The sequence below is a fragment of the Schistocerca serialis genome, chromosome 10 (genome assembly GCF_023864345.2).
Source record: "Schistocerca serialis cubense isolate TAMUIC-IGC-003099 chromosome 10, iqSchSeri2.2, whole genome shotgun sequence".
Lineage (NCBI taxonomy): Eukaryota > Metazoa > Arthropoda > Insecta > Orthoptera > Acrididae > Schistocerca > Schistocerca serialis.
The window spans coordinates 58,510,178-58,533,260 of NC_064647.1; the positions used below are offsets into that span (position 1 = coordinate 58,510,178).

The following is a 23,083-nucleotide window of genomic DNA, read 5'->3' on the forward strand; positions in this document are numbered from 1 at the left end:
TCAATCCACTTCCAGGTTCTTACAGGCTTTGCTCTTATTTAATAAAATGTAGATGCCATAACATGCAAGGATTGTATGGTGTCTAGGAAGCCTGCATACTCGGTGCACTAGACACAACATCCAAACCAGTCGTATTAATGAGTTTTATTACAAATAGAAAATTGCAATACTAAACTTTTCCAATTACACAGGTGTGTTGCAAGCAAAATGCGACACATGAAATAATAAATCGTCTTCAGTATAGACAATCCCAAGTATGTGCTGCATAGAGAGCACAAGTGAAGTTTCTACTGTTGACACTGCTATTGAACTGGGCTGTCTCCAGTTGGTCGTGGCGCTTATGTCCTCTTCACGTAGGGGCTGCTGCTGTCGCATTGCCATCCTAGAGAGGGGTCAGCCAGCGTGTGATTGGCTGATGTCTTCTCACGGCCATCTCTTCTCTATCGTTCCCGACTGGCGTGCCGGCACTTGACTTTATGCCATAACAGAATGAAATAACAACTATTGTAATATTTAACCTTGAAACAAATGAACATGCAAAACTTCATGGCAGATTAAAACTGTGTGCTAGATCGAGACTCGAACTCGGGACATTTGCCTTTCGCGGGCAAGTGCGAAGTTCTGGAGTTCGTGTCTCGGTCTGGCACACAGTTTTAATCTGCCAGGAAGTTTCATATCAGCATACACTCCACTGCAGAGTGAAAATCTCATTCTGGAAATGAACATACAGTTGCGAAGTACTTGAAAGGAAAAAGATTAATTTTTAATCACTGCTTACTATTTTATATGTCTCTACAACTGTCCAGTGACAATTCTGCAATGATATTAGATGTGTGGCCTTAGCATGTGAATAAAATATAATTCAAGATTAGATCAAACAATGGAAAATTGAGGATGGAATAAGAACATTATTATGAAAAGTACTGATTGCTACTCACTCTATAGAGGAGGCACAACAAAAATACTGTTGTACATTTGAGCTTTCGTTCAAAAGGCCTACAACTAAAGTAGGAAACACACACACACACACACACACACACACACACACACACACATATTCATGCAAGTACAATTCACAAACTCATGACTTCAGTCTCTGGCCCCTGAGGTCAGACTGCTAGCAACTTTCTACATTTCCAGGACAGCCAACAAGCTGTCTGTTCGCATGAGTGGTTACTGACAAACTGGGTCCAGGAAACACCTGGAACACCCAGTTGCTGAACATGCTGCCCAATCAACATTGTTACTTGAGTGACTGTTTCGCAGCCTGTGCCAGATGGATCCTACCTACCAACACTAGTTTTTCTGAGTTGCACAAATGGGTAGTCTCCCTGCAATATATCCTACATTTCCTAAACCCCCTTGGCCTTGACCTTCCCAGTCCCTGTCTTTCACACACCAGTGTTGTTCCCTACCCCCACTCCAGCGTTACACAGCCTTCTATTCCATCAGCGCACCCACTACTCCCTTTCCCCACCTCTATTTCTCTCTCCCCCCCCCTCCCCCCCCCCTCCCCCCCCCTCCCCCCCAATCAATCCTGCTGATTGCTCCTAGCGGCCCTATCCTGTCACCAGCAATCCCCTTTGTGCTTCCACCACAAGCAACAGTACAACCTCCCCCAATCCTACCTTCCTATCCCTCCCTGTACCAGCCTCCTCCCCACACTCAGCACTCAGATTGCTTCTCCCATCATGTGCAGTTGCTCGCAGTTTGGACTCGTGGCCCAAACACAGTGGTCTTGTGTGTGTGCGAGTTCTACTTGCCTGAATGTGTGTGTTTCCTACTTCAGAAGAAGGCTTTTTGGCCAAAAGCTCAAATTTAAAACAGCCTTCTTGTTGTGCCTCTCTGTAATTAAACATCTTCTCTATGTGGTGAGTAGCAATCTATCTTCTTTATAATATTGTAATTAAAGGTCAGCAAATTAATACATACGGACAGTACTCAGAGGTCTAGTCTCCAATGGATTTACATATATTGTACAGTGAAATTAGATAACAGCATGTCCATGACTATACAACTGCCTCGCATTTACCTTATTCTCGATTTCCCATTTGGCTATGTGAAAATCTGAGCCAGTATCCATCTGTAATGGAAGGAGATGTTGAACTGAAGAAGATGAAATGATTTTAGTATTACCCATGATAAATCTTAAGCTTACAGTTTTCCGGTAAAGGTGCTCTGTACTGTGGAAGTATTTTGTAGATTGACAGAGGTGTTTTTATTATTTGTGTGTTACTTTTTTTCTTCACCCCAATAATGTGTGAAGTAAATAATCCTTTACTTAAGTACAGCATGTGTTATTTTGAGATGTGTTAGCTGCCTTTTAAAATAGTATTCTGCAATTTCTTTTTTCAACTTATAATACAGTTTTACTGCTAGGTAGGTATTGTTCTAATTTGTTAGTTATCTTAGACAATCTTCTGTTTCTTATTCTTCACAATATGTAGCATTCTGGTGTACAACTGATGCCTGTAACTGATGCTTCATCTGTTCAGTTTCACAATTCTCAAATAGCATCAGTCACTGCACCTTAAACTGGATACTCAAGAGCTTTTTGCTGAATCTGCAAGCTTGTCGGTTGGCTGGAGCAGATTTTTGTGTGCTGCGCATTGATCATCTCATTACTGTTGATGTAGTACATTTCTGTGAAGAAATAGTGATGAGTGTATAAAATGATTTCACTGAAAAAGCTTTTGAACCAGATCTTTGTGTATTCCATTTATGACAGTAAGGTTGTGATAGATACTCAAACAGTTGAAAATCCAAGGTGGAGTAATAGTATAAATTAGGATAGATTGTTGTACACTGCATAGAGGTGGTGTTGAGCAGTAGACAGGTATATCTGTATTCCCCCATCCCTACCCACTTATCACTATCCATTTCCCTCTCACCCCCCCGACCCTCCCCTTCCACACCCACACTTGCTTTGTACCCCCCTCTACTCAACCCAGTGAGATCACTGCTCACCCCAGTGTGATCTCAGTGCCTGGTGAAGACTGTAACCACTGTGAGTGAGTTGTGCATAAACGAATATGTATGCTGTTTCATACAATGTACAGCCCTTTTCGATAGTTTATGTGACAGTTGACTTTTAAATGTGCCTGTCCGTTACTCGTCACTTCTTCTATGCGGTGAGTAGGTGAGAAGGAATCTGTTCTAATAGTGTAGTACAGTATGTAGTTAATGTAACACCACAGCATACAAAACACAGTCGTAGAGGTTTGTTACACTTTGTGGAGTACATTTTGCCACTCACACACACACACACACACACACACACACACACACACACACACACATACATACGAAATATATCCCTATATATTTCCGACAGTACCACACAGGAGGGTGTATTCACCTATTTCAAGTGCAGCACATACTTTAAGCTGCCTCACCATGTAATCTCTCCACTATTGTCTTGAACATCTGTTGGCGCAGTGGTTACCACACTGGACTCGCATTCGGGAGGACGACGGTTCAATCCCGCGTGCGGCCATCCTGATTTAGGTTTTCCGTGATTTCCCTAGATCATTTCAGGCAAATGCCGGGATGGTTCCTTTCAAAGGGCATGGCTGATTTCCTTCCTCATCCTTTCCTAATCCGAGCTTGTGCTCCGTCTCTAATGACCTTGTTGTCGATGGGACGTTAAACACTAATCTCCTCCTCCTCCTTTTTGAACGTCTGTAAGCAACAATTATCACCTTAGTAGTAATATTGTAATGGAATAGTATACATTGATAACATTGTTGCTCCACCAGCATGAAGTTGGACGGCAACTGAGCATTTTAAATCAAGTGGTCAATGGCGGTAGGATCCTGATGAAAATATATAACAAGATGAAGAAAATACAAATGCAAATAAGTGGAGGTCATGTCATAATCAGGAATAAGAATACATGACTATGACGTATGTAAGAGTTCTGACGAAATTGAGAGCCTCTTTCATAAGGCAGAGTTTTTTAAAAAGTATTCAATAGATCATGCTATAAAGTGTGCAATAGTAGGAATAAGTTTAAGGAGTCAGGCATGTATTAGATTAAGCGCAATGACTTCAGTAAACAGAACATAGGGCAAACAAGGAGCTTTTTGAAACTTTACAGATAGCACACATAACGTCAAAACTTCAACTTGCATCGGGGGTGGGTATGAATTTGATTTATAGCTCATGGAAGACTAAACAAAATAAAGTCACTACACTTGGTAGGGACTATCGAACATAGATCATAACAGATCGTTTTACACAGAGCTCAAAAGGAATGTAAGACAACTCGAAATTTAAAGTTATAAAAAACAAAATTCAAATTAGTTGTTAATGTGCAGAGTGAATTAAAACACAATACCTGTTGTACTATTTATGTAGACTTACTGTGATGACGATTGTTGCTAACGGATGTCCGAGGTGATACGAGGGGAGAGAGTGTGCGGTGGGACACCGTGAATGTGTGTGCTGTGCTTGAAATCTGTGAAGGTCCCCTTGTTCCTGGCCCTCTGTCGATTACTGGGTCAGCAGATGACTGTTCGGCTTGCGGCAGAACGCTAACGCATTGACGACCGAGGGGAGCAATCCGTGATGGACACAGACCTGTGGCAATGCCAAATGCTGTCTACCATTCAGATTACACATTTCAAGTGTTTCTGAGAGCAGCATCTTCTAGAAACAAAATTTTATTATTAATTCAGTGTGAAAATGTTACTTTCATTCATATGTGCCAAATGTACCAGACACCACATGCTGGCATTTACCTTGTGGGCACAAATCATCACTTATTTTTGAATTTGTTTCTTTGATAAAAAAAAAAAAAAAAAAAAAAAAAAAACCACACACACAATGCTACAACTTAGAATTACATGAAACTGCCAGTAGGTGATATAGTGTCTGTAGCATAACAACATGCCAAGTCTCCAGTGATGCAGAATAATTAACAGTTAACAGTATGGCATTGACTTGAGAGTGGGAATCTCACATCGGTGAAGGTAGGGATGAGCTTAGGTGTTACTGCTATTGGTGTCACGACTTTTGAGTCGGTTCGCACTGCTGGTGTTGTAGACTTGTGCTGCAGGCCAACAGTGGAACCTCTGGTGTCAGCCCCACATCCACAATTAACAAGCCTTAGCTCAGTGTGTGGAGGAAGGTCTTCGTGTGCTGGCGCGACAAGCTGCTCGTGCGATCGGCACAGCGTACTGATCTGGATAGAGGTGGACTGCGAAAGGTAGTGTTAACTGTGGGGTTTACTATAGAAGGTTATACCTGATCAATATTTTATCTTTTGATGAACATTTTGGTGATAAGTTGGATGGTTATCTTTGTAACTGATAGAGGTAGGTTTATTCTGGTAAACCTGATTTTTGATGTAGTATGGTAGCAGAGTTACATATCCTAGTCTGTGCTGTTATTTTACTTTCCTCTATATATCTTCAGGATTGTTCATGTGATACCAAAGCTGATCATTGAAAATGAAGCAGCCTGTATGGACTATTAAGAGTCTGTTTTACAAGTTATTGCAGATCTTCCCTGAGGACATTGTCAATTTTTGCTGAATTGTATTGTGTGGTTACATTTTTGTTCTTGCAGAGGGTGCTGGAGTGGTTCTGGAGGGAAATTTTGTTGATTCAGCTCAGACAATTTACTAGGAGTTACAATGCATTTTGTACTTCTATACACTTTCTTTAATTGAGTGAAATAAATTTTACCTTGCATCAGGGTTGAGCGTGCATTTGATTTATGGCACATAGAAGACTGCTCAAAATAACATTTCCACACTTGCACTGAATTTAATTTGTGATGGAGTGATGGGGACTATGAAGGATAATTGTGCTGTTAAGCTATCACACTTATACAAATATTATATTTAACTTGTGACACCTCAGTCAGAGTAAATTTATAATTCGGAAATCACAAGTAATTGTACCCCATGTTAATACATATTATTTACCCAAGAAAAAGTTCAAGAAATCACAAAGTGTTTGTTTTGTTAAGAAAGCATCCCTATCAATCAGATTTAGCTAAAAAGTAAAATTTCACATAATCGTGAAAGCTTCCTCAGTTGTGCTCTGCAGTGGGAATACTTAGAATGAACAGTGCAAAATAATAGACACTACAGATGAGCAATTTACTTTTTCCCTGTACGTATTCTTGCAGCATGACAAATCCAGTTTTCCTTTCCAAATTGAGCTCGTGACACTTTCGAGCAATGTCTGCCAGAAGGGTTATGTAGATGTGTGCACAATTTGCTACCTTTGTCCGACAGCGATCTCTTTATAATACACACTGGACCACAAAATTAAAGGATAACTTTTTTGGAGACCCCCTAATTGTCTCCCATCGTGAAGCACAAGTTCAAAATTTGGCTCAAAGTTGCCTACAACTGTCCTCTGGCTCAGCTTAATTCCCTGCTACGTCACCCTTGGCCGTATGGCGAAGCTTTAGAGGGTGTTGATGGCAGAAAGAGCATCAGTGAAACAACACTTTTCTTGGGGCATTGATTCCCACACATTTAATAGTTGAAAATGACAGTTCGCTGTGTTATGAGCAAACAGTCCGTAGTCTGGTGAGCAACGGATGACATTCTTGATGGTGCTGGCAGGCAGCCCCAACTAAGGGGACTTGAAGCAGTTGCCTGTCCTTGGTGCCAGAGTAGCCACAAGGCTGAATGGGTCAGACGGGTACATGTTTAAGGTACTCTAAATGAAGGTGTGTGGGACATTGAACGAGATGTTGCGAACTCCGATGTCTTATCGGGACCCTTTGTCACTTTATTCGTGCACATGTCAGAGTTGCACCCCACAGTGATCATGCCACAGGGGGACTGAAAATCATGAACACTTTTCATGCTTCAGATCACATTCAAATTTTGTTGTATGGTTTTGAAGGGTCCCTAGGGGCTCCACTCTGCATACCAGAGCAAAAATTGCGGTCGCACTGTGCTCCAAAGGTGGTCATATCGTGTTCAGTGGCATTGCAGGCACACGCTGCAGTTAGAGTAGGACTGAATCGTCAGCATTGTCTAATGTTGTCAAGAATGTCATCCTGTTGCTTATTCCACTGCAAACTGTCATTTTCGACCACGAAATGTGTTAGAATCAGTGTCCAAAGGGAAGGGCTGGTTTCATTGATGACCCTAATGTCAGCTCCTTAGTTCCTTTCATGTTGATGTGTCTGAAATGTTGGCCTCAGCCACACGCGAGAATACCACGTGATTTCAATGCAGGGTGTCGAAATTCTGCCCTCCATCGCAGAGATGTGAAAAGAAGGGGTGGAATATGTGTAGGAGAAGGTGTGACAACCTTTCTATCATGTGGCATGTCCACGATGGAGTTGGGAAGAATTGTGGTCGACATTTGATGCCATTGTGACATCATTAACTCACCTTACACCTCGCATGAGCTTCGGAGCTGTGGCCTTTCTTTGACATTTATTTACGCCTTGCTGTCTGAAGCATCGTCAAGCCAGAGAGTGAGGTCACAGGGCAGCACACTTTTGCACCATTACAAAGAAAGGCTACAGGCAACTTTGAGCCAAATTTCAAATGTGTGCTGACAACCAGGTGAGTGATGGCACTAATAAGATTATAAAATATCTGGGTTTCCTTACAATAAAGACTTACTTCAAACTAAATAGACAATGATAAATTAAAAAATAAAAATGAGCCAAATTCGAGTATGACCCGTGTCCTGAGGTACTATACAATCTTAGTTACGTCTATAGATAGTTCATCCGTCATCATTTTATGTTTGTGTGAAGTAATATTTTTCTATTATGCTTTTGGCAGATGATGAATGCAATGTATATTGTAATGGCAAAAAGATATTTTCTATGTGATACAATTAAAATTTAACAATTTTCAGATTTTTTTTCTCTTGTACTATGAAATTCTGCTTCTTGTCAAATTCCATGATTCTAGCTCAACGGGAAGTACTCTGTAGGTTTTGATGAGTGAGATTCCAACTATAAAAATGTGACATAACTGGCAGTATATTTTGATTGATTTAACCTTGAGGTTTAAATTTTTTACACCGCAAATGTACCGTGGACCTCAGAATGTGACATAAATTTCAACACCATATTTGTAACCATTCACGAGAGAAAAGAGTTCTCAACAGTCAGACAGGCAGACGGGTGGACAGACTGCCAACAAAGCAATTTTGTAAATGTTTATAAAGTTTTATAAACGTTTTTACCGATAGAGGTATGCAATCTTTAGAAAATCTTTAGAAAATGGACTAGTAAATGAGATGTTGGCATCTGCAGTTTGGGTTTACCATTAGCAAAATTCATGTGCAGTTTTTTTATACAGTTATTATTAGAAAGAAAGTAAAATAAACTATTACTTGAAGTTCAGAATTTGAGAACTGTTGAATTCTGTCCTGTGCTACACTGATCAGCCAGAACATTATGACCACCGATCTACTGTCGATAGAAACCCATCCAGGCGATAGCTGCGTCACCTGGTGAGGAATGATTGCTAGTCAGACATACGCGTGGTGCATGTAATGCTGGCAAGTGTGCTGTCCTTGGGGAAGGTGCACAGTCTATTAGAGTTTGACTGAGGGGAGATGTGATGGCCCGGAGGCTCAGCACAAGTGTTTCGAAAACTGCACGATTTGTCAGATGTTTGAGGATTGCTGTGGTGAGTACCTTCAATATGTGGCGAAACCAAAGTGAAACCATGACCAGACCCCGTGGGTTTGGGTGGCCACCCCTCATTACAGTTGTCGGGCATCATAAACTGGGCAGATTGGTAAAACAGGACAGGTGGCGAATTGTGACGGAACTAACATCTGACTTTAATGCTGGACAAAGTAAAAGTGTGTCTAAACATGCAGTGCACCACACACTCATATCGATGGCCCTCCACAGCCGACGATCTGTGCATGTGCCAGTGGGCATGTGATCATCGCCACTAGACGTTGACAGAGTGGCAGTGTGTTGCATGGTCTGGTGAATCCCGATACCTTCATCGTGCCGATGGGACGGTACAACTCCGTCATCTTCCAGGAGAACAACTCCTTGACACATGTACTGCGGAATGAAGACAAGCTGGTGGCTGCTCAATTTCGCACAGTGGAACATTTCACATGGGCATCCATGAGTCCAGTGGAGCTCATGCAGGGCACCATGATGGACAAGGAGTGTAGTACACTGGTTGCAGACCGTGTACACTGCTTCATCACAATCATGTTTCCCTATGGGAGTGGCATTTTTCAACAAGATAATGCACCTTGTCAAGAGGACAGGGGTGTGATGGAATGGTGCAAGGAACACAGTGGCGGACTCCAAATGATGTGCTGGCCCCCAGTTCGCCAGACCTGAACCCAATTGAAAACATCTGGGACGTGTTTGAATTTGGGATCAGAGATTATCGTGACCAACCCCCTTCACCTCACCAGAATTTACAGAAATTAGGTGACTTGTGTGTGCAGATTTGGTGCCAATTAGTTCCAGGGACCTACAGAGGCCTCATTGCTACTACATCATGGTTTGTTGCCCCTGTTATTTATGCTTAAGGTAGACATACCGGTTATTAGGTAGGTGGTCGTAATGTACCGGCTGATCGTTGTATACAATAAACCTTTGGAAATTAGTTCCATAGATTTCCACAGTTTTGCTTCACTCATTCATTTGTATTGTTCCTCAATATGTAAGCACAAGTTTCTGTCATTCTTTTGATGAAAATTTGCTGTTATTTATATACTGCAATATTTTATCTTATGCAAAATACATACAAAACTGCAATGAAATAGCTACTTTGACTTCTTGCTGGATGAGTGTGGCATGTTGGGGCCATAAACCACAGAAAATGCCATCTTATTTCAATAGCACATCACAAAGTCCTATTCTTATTAGGAATTAGCAGCTTTTTAGCTCAACAGATTATCAGCAGGTTTAATTTCAAGTTACTTGTTCACTCCTTGTAGTACATTGCACCAGCGAAAATGCAGCCCCACTGTGAATGCTATTCTCAAGCACGGGATGAGTTGGTTGATGTTCATAAGCAGCTGGAAATCACCCTGACTAGTGTCATGCGATTAGCAGCTACTGCGAATTGGCGTGTTCGAAGAGTTCCCGAGAGTTGTGTACCTGAGATACCTGTACCAGAGGTACCTCAGGTACTATCCTTTCTTGTCGATCCTGTTTCCTCCGGAGAAAGTATAGGATTTGTCATTACCTGTCCACTTGACCACAAGTGGCATGTCAATGTTTGATCTAGGCATCCTGTACATGGTGGACGGGGACCATGGAGGACTCAGGGTGTTGTACTGATCCCCTAACCAGAAAGTTTGAGCTTCTGTCTTTCACTGAAATGGAAACTGGGCCAGTGGGACTTACTTGACCTGTGTTGTGGAAAACTGTTTTGTCTGGTGTCAGGAGGGGTCTGTTAATCGTTGGCAGTGTAAATATGTGGTGAATGATGATACTCCTTAGGGAAATGGCAGCAAGGGACAGGAAAGGACACCAGGTGAACTTGGTGCATATGCCTGGAGGCCTCATTCAGCTTGTTGAAGAGGATATTCCTGCAGACATTAAGGTAATGGCACACATTTTAACAAATGATGCCTGTCATTTGGACTCCAATGTCATTCTTGGGTCATTTCAGTGATTGGCAGAGAAGGTTAAGAAAACCAGCCTGACGCATTGAGTTTCAGCAAAGCTCACAATTTACAGCCTTGTCTCCAGAACTGATCGCGTCCCTTTGGTTCTGAGTCGAGTGGAAGGACTGAAACACAGACGTCGAAGGCTCTGTGACAAGTTAGGTTGCGACTTCCTGGACTTTTGCTATAGTGTTGAGAATTTTAGGGTCCCCTAAATAGGTCAGGTGTGCACTACACATCAGAGGCTGTTACTCAGGTAGCTGACTGTGTGTAGGATGCACACAAGTTTTTTTAGATTAGGCGACTCTGCATCCAGTCCAGATAATGATACTTTTAGGAAACCAAGAACTATCAGTGTAAGATCGAAAGAAATACCTCCCACAGGTGAGAGTATTAAAATAAAATGGTAAACTGCCGAAGCATTCACAACAAAGTTCCAGAATTTGAAGCACTCGTGAAAAACAGTGGAGGTCATATAATACTATGTACAGAAAGCAGTCCACCGAGATAGAAATTGAAGCTGTATGTGATATTCTTTAGGCAAGATTCAGTCTCAGGGGTGGGCATAAAATGATAATTGGATCCTTCTATCGCCCAGCAGACTTACCTCCTGATGTAATCAAATACTTTATACAAAACCTCAGTTCACTTGTACGTAAGTTCCTCATTCGTACTGTAATCATTGATGGAGACTTTAATCATCCAACAATTAATTGGGAAAATTACAGTTTCGTTAGTGGTAGGGCTGTAGATGGGAGATGCTGAATGAAATGCGTTTGGCCGACAAGTGAACAATGCGTGATGCCTTCAGTGATCATTATAGGGAAATATGTTCAAATGATCTTTCACAGAACCAAAAGAAATTATGGTCATATGTGAAGGTCGGTTGTTAATGGCACGAAAGTTAGCGTCCAGTCCCTATCGAATGAAACACGATCTGAAATTGTGAGTAGCAAAGTGAAAGCTGAAAAGCTCAGCTCAGTTTTAAAATGTTGCTTCACAAAAGAAAACCCATGAGAATTGCCCCCCCCCCCCTTTAATCCTCACATTACTGAAAAGGTGAATGAAATAAGTATTAATGTCAGTGGTGTTGAGGAAAAGCTAAAATTGTCAAAATTGAACAAAGCTCCAGCGTCCAGTGGAATCCCTGTCAGATTCTATGCTGATTTTGCAGCTGAGTTAGCGCCTCTTCTAACTATAATCTATTGTAAATCCGTCTAACAGGAAACCGCACCCAGTTCTTGGCGAAAAGCTCAAGTGTCACCTGTCTATAAAAAGAGTAGTAGAAGTGATCCAAAAACTACCATCCAATATCCTTGACATCGACTTGTTGTAAATCTTGCAGTATATTCCGAGCTCAAACAAAATGAAGTATCTCGTAGGGAATGACCGCCTCTGTGCCAACCAGGATGGATTTCAAAAACATTGATCGTGTTGAACACAACTTGAACATACTGAAAGTTTGGATCAAGGCAACCATGCAGATGCAGAGTTCCTTGATTTCCAAAAAGCATTTGATTCAGTATTGCCCTTACACTTATTGTCAAAAATATGGTCGTATGGCATATCAGTAAAATTTGTGACTGGATTGAGGACTTTTTGGTAGGAGGACACAGCATGTTACCGGATATAGACTCGTCATCAGATGTGAAATAACTTTGGGTGTGCCTCATGTAAGTGTGTTGGGACCCTTGCTGTTCCTGTTGTATATTAATGGCCTTGCAGACACTATTGATCGTAAAATCGGGCATTTTTCAGCTGATGCAGGTATGTATAATGAAGTACTATGTGAGAGAAGCTGCATAAATATCTGGTCACATCTCGATAAGATTTCAACGTGGTGCAAAGAGTGGCAACTTACTGTAAATGTTCGGAAGTGTGAAATTCTGCACTTCAGAAAACCAAAAAGATGTAGTGTCCAACGATTATTATACCAGTGAGATAGACCAATGACCAAGCAGTTTGGTTCCTTTCCCCCCTTTTAAACCAACCCACCAACCAGTGAGTCACTGTTGGAATTGGCCAACTCATACAAATACCTGGTTGTATCACTTTGTAAGGATATGAAATGAAATGATCACATAGATTGTCATGGGTAAAACAGGTGGTAGACTTCGGTTTATTGGTAGAATGCTGGGTTAGTGCAATCAGTCTACAAAAGAGATAGCTCACAAATCACTTATGTGACCGGTTCTAGAATATTGCTCAAGTGTGCTGGACCTGTACCAGATTGGGACTAACAGGGGATATTGAACATTTGCAGAGAATGACAGCACGGAATGGTCACATGTTTATTTAATGTGTGGGAGAGTGTCGCAGAGATAATTAAGGAACTGAACTGGCAGACTCCTGAAGACAGACATAAACTATCTCCTGAGAAAGTATATTAACAAAGTTTCAAGAACTGGCCTTTTAAACTGATTACTGTAGAAGTATACCACAATCCCTGGTGTATTGCTCACATAGGGATCATGAGGACAAGATTAGACTCTGCATATACAGAGACATTCAGTCATTCTTCCTGCAATCCATACATGAATGGAATAGGAAGAAACCAAAACAACTGGTACTCTCTGCCATGCACCTCACAGTGGTTTGCAGAGTGTAGATGTAGATGTTGATTCACAACTAAAGTTGCAGAAACACATGTATACCGCTCTGTTGACATCTTGTGGCAGCTAACTGTAGCTGCAATGCAGTGTGACCTGCTGTTTACCGATTAACTATAGAAATTCATTGTAACGGGTGTTCCACACCCCTAAATATTCCTCAATATGTAAGCATGAATTTGTGTGTTCTCGTGATGAATTCCTAATTTCTCGAGCTATTACCATCATCCAGCGAGTTCGAGTCTCGGTCGGGCACACAGTTTTAATCTGCCAGGAAGTTTCATATCAGTGCACACTCTGCTGCAGAGTGAAAATCTCATTCTGGAAACATCCCCCAGGCTGTGGCTAAGCCATGTCTCCGCAATATCCTTTCTTTCAGGAGTGCTAGTTCTGCAAGGTTCGCAGAAGAGCTTCTGTAAAGTTTGGAAGGTAGGAGACGAGGTACTGGCAGAAGTAAAGCTGTGAGTACCTGGCGTGAGTCGTGCTTCGGTAGCTCAGTTGGAAGAGCACTTGCCCGCGAAAGGCAAAGGTCCCGAGTTCGAGTCTCGGTCGGGCACACAGTTTTAATCTGCCAGGAAGTTTTATTACCATCATATTTGTAAGTACAAAATTACTAACAAAACCACCAGAAATGGAGAACTGCTGCTTACATTATGGACAGACTTGTCAGCTTGGCAGTGTGGAGTAATGCAGTGAGTACTTGGATGCATTCCACACGAACGGTTACTACAAGTTACAGCAGCTTTGGACTTTAATTTCACTGGACACCTGTTTTAAAATACTAGATGTGGTCGTCATATATTTCATTAACAGAATGTGGAATATAAAATGGGATTTATTCAAAGAACTCAAAAACTTCATAAAAGGCACAAAAATAGAAAAATGTTGCTGAATTATGAGTTAGAAAGCAGCTTTGAAGACTTCCTTCAAAAGCTTCTCCACATTGGAATACCTGTTTCATTAACAATATAAATGCTTGGTAAATTCATAGCTTTCTCTTTAATTAAAAAATCATTATAAATGTTTGGTGTGTTTTCCTGTGATTTCCATAAGAAAAAATGCCCATTATTGATATGTGTCATAATGTAATTGATTTAGGTATATTAATATGCGTGTTAAAGTTTAATATCTTAATATTGTCATTATCTGTGTGAGTTCCAATAGGTGGCATTTTTCGTTCTGTGTATTGCACTGTTCCACAAAATAACGTATAAGCTGAAGAATATGTCACTTAATATAAGACAGGTAAATGTACAAAATGTATTGTAATACTGTAAATTGTCTGGGCTGGCATAACCAGTGGAATTTTGCTACCCAACCTCAATGCCACTGCCATTGACAACAAAACCATCACTGTTATGGCAAATTTAATCCATGATTTGTAGGAACACACCTGATGATGGCAATGTTCTATTAGCACATTTTGCCAAACTAGACATTGATGTTAAAACAGGAACTAAACAAACATATAAATTCTACAACAATCACATGTCTGTGTGGGGTCAGTTTTCATCAACATTTATATGAAATACAGGGGTTGGAACTTAAATAGTGGCAACTATTTATCCACAACCGATACAAAAGAGTTAAATGTTTGCATCTGTTACTGTCCTTCAAAGTAGTCACCAGCGTTGTGTAGAACACGTTGCCAGCGATGAGGAATACATAGTATACTGTTCGCAGAGCCTGTTCTGTTGATGGTGTGAATGGAGTGGTCTACTGTCTGTGAAATTTCTGGAAGAGTTCTGAACCGAATGCCACAAAGTGGTTACTTCATCTTCGGAACCAAATCAGTCACAAGGACATAAGTCCAGTGAGTATGGTTGATGGTGCAGTACTTCCCAGTCCCATCGACCGAACAGAGCAGCCACAGCTTGCGCTGTATGTGCCCACGCATTGTCGTGCAAAATGATGGAAAACTTGTCGCAGGTGATGCTCCAAAAAGGATCAGTAATTCTGTGCATTGTTGGTCTGCCGTGGAATGCGTTAGGATAACACCATCATAGTCGTACACGAGTATCACCTTAACTTTCACCATTCTGGGGCTCTGACGCACTTTACTCTTTCACGGCGACCGATAATGACTCCATTTGTTGGATTGGCATTTCAGTTTTGGCTCGTACAATGTGGCCCATGTCCCATCCAGTGTTACAATATGGTGTAAGAAAGCCTCTCCTTTGTGCTCATAGCGCGTCTGAGCAGTGTTGTAACGCATCCATTTCTGCATTCCCGTCAAGTCATGCAGAACCCATCGTGATGCAATTTTTCACGTGTCCATGCGTTCCTTCAGGATGCGAAGCACAGTCGTATGCGCTAAGCAGTTTTCGTGGGGAAGCTCATGAATCGTATAGCGTCGATCACTGTCTACTAATGCGGCAACAGCATGCAATACCTCTTCAGAGATGCTAGGATGACCTTCCCCGATGCATGCCTGCCACAGTTTGCCGACCTTTGTTGAAGGCTTTTATCCATCGTGCCGCTGTTCTGTATGGAAATGCCAATTCCCCGCATGCCTCTTGAAGACCTTGATGACACTATTATGCTGTATGACCTCTGGAACATTCAATCTTGATCCAACTCCATTGTTACTGTTTAGTAAACATAGTGACGCCGTTACGTTAGACTGCTCATTCACAAGTGACTGTTTTTCTCACTATTGTGTGCGGGCCAGTGACACGGGACGGGCAAGTCCATTTGCTCGGAGGTAAGGTAGGTTTGTCAACAACATGTGCTATTAGCGACAATAGTAGATTCCATTGCATAGTGTTACCCCAGCAGTATTGCCACTATTTAAGTTCCAACCTATGTAATTGTGCATTCTTCTTAATTTCTCACCATTTCTGGTCAGTTACCTTTATGAATATAGTAGCCTCACTCATGCATTGTACGTAATTGTATAACTTATTCTTCCTGGAGATAATTGAATTAACATAAGATTGTTTACACACTAGGTCAGGAGCTCAAAATTTCTGGAACAGCACCTCTATCTGCAATTTGGAGGAGAATTTATCCTGTGGATTATCTGTTATTTCCAAACAAGTGAAGATCCCACTCTGCAGAACGTGGAGGAACATTACTTTACTGCATGAAGATGATCGACTCAGAGATAAATATTTGCCAGTTGTTCCAGGGAAAGTGAACTCTCCTAGTCAACAGTATTACTGAAGTAGCTCGGCCAGTTTTATACAAGAGTGTCAAGTCTTGTGAAAACAGTTAGGCAGGATGAATGAGAGCAACAATGTTTATTTGAGGTGGAGTAAGCATCAAGCTACTTTGGTGTCTGTTTTTGATGGTCTGTTGGGCAGTGAGAAGTTGACGGACTGCACAATTAGTGCTGAGGGGCATCATTTAAGAGCACATAAGATAATTCTTTCAGCATGTAGTCCATATTTTGAGGAGCTGTTCTCTGAAAACTATGAGAAGCACCCAATTATTATTCTGCACGATGTAAAATACGATGTGTTTAAGGCTTTGCTGGACTTTATGTACCGTGGTGAACTAAATGTACCACAAGAGCAGCTTAGTGCCGTTCTTAAGCTATCAGAGTCCCTTCAGGTAAGGGGACTGTCTGGCAGCGGATGTGTGGATGACGCCAACACGCAGAAAGGCAGTGGAAGAAATGTTCGATCAGTATCTCTAGAAACTCTCCCAACCCAGCCTGCTTCTGTGTCATGCTTTACCTCAGGCCAGAATGAGCCAGAAGAAAACATGCAGTCAATTAGAGACAGGCATCCGTGTGTGTTGTCTCAGGGAGGAGGTTCTGTGGAAGTAGACCCAATTTCTCGAAAGTCCAGAAAAAATATCAATCACTCCGATTCTGATAAGGGAACAGGTCAGAATGCATTTGAAGTTATTACTCCTGATCTTGATAGTGTGCATCAAAGGCAAGTACTGGCCACAACACCTAACTCAACTGGTGGACCAGGTGACAGCTCAACTCAGATGCTAAAGACCTTGCTGTCTGGTAGCCACACCACTGTATGTTCATTGTCATACACTCCAGTCCTTCATCAGTCTGCATGTACTGAGTTGCAGAGTGACAGTGGGGAAATGACCATTGTGGAAAATGAACGATTTTTAATACCTGAAGTGGTATTACCTGACAAAAAGTCAGCAAGCCTGAGTGTACACAAGGAAGATGTATCACTAGAAACCGAACCTGAGGTCCTTGAGAATCACACGGAAATTGTAGAAGACCTTACTCTGGATGATGACGACGATTATCCTAGTGCCGATGAGTATCGTGATGTTTGTAACAGTGCTGAAATTGACATTAGGGAAGTCAGGAGTATGAGTGAAAGCCTTACATACAAAGAGAATTTTTGCATTCAAGGGGTTAACAATATGCATGCAGCATTTGGCAGTGATTATATGAGAAACATGTCTTTGACAACACCACAGACAGTATTACGTAAACGGTATAGTTGTCATTCTTGTGGGAAGTCTTACCGGCATCCACAAGGGCTGTGGAGACACATGAAGCATCAGTGTGGTAAAGACCCACAGTTTCAGTGTCCCCGCTGCAATTATCGGTGTGCTAGAAAGGATAATTTAAAAGTGCATATGGCTACTCGCCGTTGTATGATGCAGGAGAAGTGTGAACTTTTTGAAGGGAATGTGTGATGATATGGACCTAACAAAAAAAGGATTGAGTGTAGTCAAGTGAGTTCTTTATCATTAGTGAGGATTTATTTGTGACCCTTTAGTGGCAATGTATATGTGTAAGTTGATGTGTGACTCCAAATTCATTCTTGTGTAAATTGTGTTTGCTGTGAGCGTATTTTTAATTTGTGACGAAGCTTGGTAATCTCATTCCATTTGAAGTAATTTCTCTTGGTAGAGAGATTATTTCGTATTAAATGAAGTAATTATGTCAGTAATGGTGTGTTGTGGTTAGTTATACACTTCATTGTAAACAGAATATTTTTCTTGTGGTGAAGACCTTAGGTATATTAGTGCAAATCAAGTAATGTTGAAAACCTTCCATAAACATGACAGCTGTAATATCGCCTTGAATTACTAGTTGATTATTATGACAGTACCAAGAATTAATCAACCATAAAATATCTGTGTAGTACCAGAGTGATAAAAGGTGAACAGACTCATAAAACTTTCTTTAGGAACAGTAGTTTTGTGACAGATTTTTTCTTAAGTTTTTTATCATATGTGTGAGCAGAATGTAATTCAGAATTCCCAAAAAGAATGTGTTGTTTTTCACTGTCATTTGGTTATCTGATTGATCCTGTTGGTCTAGTTGCATCCCTCATAGTTTCCATAATTCAGGGTGACCATAAAAGAATGTCCCATTTATAAAATATAAGAGTACCAACTGTAAGCATTGTAGTGTGTTGGTTCAAGGTCACAATACAGTAACGCAAACAGTCTTATATAAGTGCATGCATTAGTACAGCTTTGTTAAGCTTCCATTTGCAGTGCCGCATATTCAAAATGGCGACTTTTGGGTGTAAAGCATTCTACAACTTGCTTAAAGTTAATCTGTAATTTTAATTCAAAGCTCATTTCGTTCGAAGTTTGTGATCCCCCATGTTGCAAAAACATCTGCTGAGGGTTTAGTCAATTCGGAATGGCTGGTTTTGTGTGTGTAAAGGAAAAGTGTGGAACGACCAAAAGTGTCTGAAGAGGATGTTGACGGTGTCAGAACATCTTCTCTTCAGTCCTAAGAAATCTGTTTGGAAAGCAAGTCTTGGACTTCCTGTGGCAAAGACTACAGTGTGGAAGGTTTTAAGAATATATTTACACATGTATCCATACCAGTTACAGTTGTTACATGCTTTATGGCCAGATGACTATGGTATGCATTATAACTTGCAAGTGAAGTATTGCAGCAGGATTAGAACTTCTCTTCTAAGTAGGAAGGTAACTAACCATAATGTTCATATCTGATGTTATAAATTTTCAAAGAGGTTTCCCAAAACTAAATATTGTCTGCACTGTGTCTCGTCATGAAGAGTATGTTTTTTTCACTGCAGCTACCGTAACTTGGGTGGCATATCTGGATATGTTAAAAGAAAGTCTCTCTCCCTGTTTAGAAGGTGAACCTGAGAACTTCATTTGGCAACAAGATGGAGCCCCTCCCCATTGGAATATCTCTGTATGAGATTGGTTGAATGTTGATATACCTGACCGTTGGATTGGTCGTAGTTGTCCCACTGGCCCCCATGTTCATCTGACCTCATACCATGCGATTTTTTTTTCTTTGGAGCTATATAAGGAGCAGCCAAATAAAAAGTAGACAAATGGAAAAAGTAAGTAAACTGTTAGTAAGTTTATCCCACTGTGAGACAAGACAATCAGTGTCTAAGGAATTCTTGATTGTTCCCATCATGTTCCAAAATTTTTGAGGAGGTGATTCTAGTATAGTATCTCACCTTGGCAACAACAGTGTCCTCAGAAAATCATGGTTTGGGTTTCAGATGAGTTGCTCTATTGAGAATGCCATTTACATGTATGCTAACCAAATTTTACAAGCATTAAATAATAAAATAGTGCCAGTTGGTATTTTCCTCAACCTGTCTAAAGCATTTGACTGTATGAATCACAGTTTTCTCCTAGATAAATTGAAATTTTATAGGATTGATGGCGTAGCCAACCAATGCATGATATCGTATGTTGCCAGAACAATACAGAAAGTTATATTGTTATTCTGACTGGGGAGAAATCACATAGGGTGTTCCCCCAAGGCTCAGTCTTGGGTCCTATGGTGTTCGTCATACAGGGTGATTCAAAAAGAATACCACAACTTTAAAAATGTGTATTTAATTAAAGAAACATAATATAACCTTCTGTTATACATCATTACAAAGAGTATTTAAAAAGGTTTTTTTTCACTCAAAAACAAGTTCAGAGATGTTCAATATGGCCCCCTCCAGACACACGAGCAATATCAGCCCGATACTCCAACTCGTTCCACACTCTCTGTAGCATATCAGGCGTAACAGTTTGGATAGCTGCTGTTATTTCTCGTTTCAAATCATCAATGGTGGCTGGGAGAGGTGGCCGAAACACCATATCCTTAACATACCCCCATAAGAAAAAATCGCAGGGGGTAAGATCAGGGCTTCTTGGAGGCCAGTGATGAAGTGCTCTGTCACGGGCTGCCTGGCAGCCGATCCATCGCCTCGGGTAGTTGACGTTCAGGTTTCATAACTAACCTTTTTCGTAGGACTCTCCATACAGTTGATTGTGGAATTTGCAGCTCTCTGCTAGCTCTGCGAGTCGATTTTCCTGGGCTGCGAACAAATGCTTGCTGGATGCGTGCTACATTTTCATCACTCGTTCTCGGCCGTCCAGAACTTTTCCCTTTGCACAAACACCCATTCTCTGTAAACTGTTTATACCAACATTTAATACATCACCTATCAGGAGGTTTAACACCATACTTCGTTTGAAATGCACGCTGAACAACTGTCGTCAATTCACTTCTGCCATACTCAATAACACAAAAAGCTTTCTGTTGAGCGGTCGCCATCTTAGCATCAACTGACGCTGACGCCTAGTCAACAGCGCCTTGAGTGAACAAATGTACAACTAAATGAAACTTTATAGCTCACTTAATTTGCCGACAGATAGTGCTTAGCTCTGCCTTTTGTCGTTGCAGAGTTTTAAATTTCTAAAGTTGTGGTATTCTTTTTGAATCACCCTGTATATGTAAACGGTCTTCCATCTAATATACAACAGGTGGAATTAGTTCTTTTTGCAGATGACACTAGTGTTGTTATCAGTCCAAGCATATCTTAGGAAACATACAAATGGTAAACAGTGTTTTCAAAAGCATGATTGACTGGTTTTTTGTGAATGGTGTTGCCCTCAATTTTATAGACACATAACATATTCAGTTCTGCACAACTAGGAATACCACATCAGTGGTGAGTGTGAAACATTTGAGGAAATAATAAATAGGAATTTCAAAATGCTTAGTTGTCCATATTGATGGGAATTTAAACTGGAAAAAGACCATTTTAGAACCCATGAAGTAAATCAGTTGAGCCATATTTGCACTTCGAATCAGCAAATTTTTGGGAGAGACAAATTAATAAGTTGGTGTATTTTGTCTATTTTCATTCAACAATGTCATATGGGAAAACATTCTGGGGTAACAAATCTGTAAGAAAGTAAGCCTTCAAAGCTCAAAACTGGGCTGTAAGAATAGTATGTGGGGCCTACTAACAATCATCTGTTTGAGGAGTTGGGCATTCTGACTATTGCTTCACAGTATATTTATTCTCTCATGAAGTTTGTTGTTAAATAATCCACTACAGTTCAAAGGAACAATAATGTGCAAGGGCTGCCCAGAAAGTAATGCACCAATTCCCCCCCCCCCCCCCCCCTCTCTCAACCAAAAACTATGCTACGCAAGCAAAACGATATGTATGTATTATTTGAAGTTTCATGAGTGAGCGCGCCAAATTTCTGTCACCTCCGACAGATAGCATACTTGCAGGACAGTTTCAAAATTGCGTTTGTAAGTGATGTGCATTACAAGCAACGTGCCGTCAATGAATCTCTCATTATAGAGAAAAAAAAACTTTGGGGAATATTCACAGATGCTTGTACAAAGTCTACGGAGTATCTGCTGTCGACAGAAGTACAGTTAGTCACTGGGCATGGAGGGTGAGGTCATCAGAAGGCAGTTTGTGGAGCTCCACAATTTACAGCAATCGGTGAGACTGTCCATGGCTGTCACACCTGACATGTCGCAGCGAGCTGATGTCATTTGTGAGGATAGACGCATTATGACTCAGCAGTTGGTGCTGCATCTGTCAACCAGCAAAGGAAGTGTGGATGCAATTATCCACACTCTTGGATATTCAAAAGTGTGTGCAGGATGGGTCGCACTGTGTCTTTAACGGTGGATCACAAAACCCACAGAAAAGACATTTGTCTCGATTTGTTGCAACGTTTTGAATATATTTCTTATTCCGGATTGTGACAGGTGATGGAATGGTGCCATTCCTACTCCCCACAGAAGAAAAAATTTGAAGCAACTGCTTCCACTGGTAAGGTCTTGATCACCGTGTTCTGGGACTGTTAAGGTGTGATTTTCATTGATATGATGCCCAAGAGGCAGTACCATTAATTCAGAAGCATATTTCAACATGTTAACAAAACGCAAGATGCGCTTCCGGCGACTTTGGTGTCACAGCAACCCACGAGATATTCTGCTGCAACATGATAAAGCTTGGCCCCACACAAGTCTGAGGACTACTGAACACATCGCAAAACGGGATTGGACAGTGTTACCCCATCCACCGTACAGCCCTGACCCAGCCCCCTCGGACTTCCAATTGTTTGGGCCATTAAAGGATTCCATTTGTGGAAGACATTTTGAGGACGATGAGATTGTGATTCACACAGTGAAGCACTGGCTCCGCCAGCAGGAAAAGAATTGGTACCGACAGGGCATACATGCCCTTGTTTTGTGCTGGAGGAAGGCCACAAAATGCGATGGCGATTACGTGGAAAAGTAGGGTGTGTAGATAAAACACCATTATTTCATGTGTGTAAGTCTTATTATGTTCAATAAAGAATCGTTAAAGAAAAAAAAATGTGGTGCATCACTTTCTGGGTGACCCTCGTTCATAATTACAATAGAAGAAGGAAGAGTGACATTCATTACTCCACATTAAGGTTGTCGGCACAGAAAGGGTGCCCAATGCTACAACTAAATTTTCTGGTCACTTAACCACTGATATAGATTGTCATACCAGACAGCAAAACCTCGTGAATGTGGTAAGCTCAGGAACGTGGAATTCTTTTGTTTATCACATTCACGAGATTGCTGTCAATGGCAGTAGGTCATGTGGTATCTGGTAATTCACTATTGATAGTTTCTCTCTTGAGGCTGATTTTACTATATAGTGATCT

General features: G+C 41.1%; 1 protein-coding gene across 7 annotated transcripts in view; it reads left to right on the forward strand.

The window, feature by feature from the left end:
* The window catches only part of LOC126424529 (longitudinals lacking protein, isoforms N/O/W/X/Y-like), a 288,869-nt gene that overhangs the window by 60,554 nt on the left and 205,232 nt on the right, over positions 1 to 23,083 (forward strand). Inside the window, exon 3 of one of the 7 annotated variants that reach the window (XM_050087264.1) lies at positions 16,150 to 18,366. The exons of the other annotated variants lie outside the window; for them this stretch is intronic. Within the exon in view, the coding sequence (XP_049943221.1) occupies positions 16,421 to 17,821 (1,401 nt within the window). The 5' untranslated portion in view covers positions 16,150 to 16,420 and the 3' untranslated portion in view covers positions 17,822 to 18,366. Of the gene's footprint in view, positions 1 to 16,149; positions 18,367 to 23,083 lie in introns of those variants that run through there. 7 annotated transcript variants of the gene reach the window in all.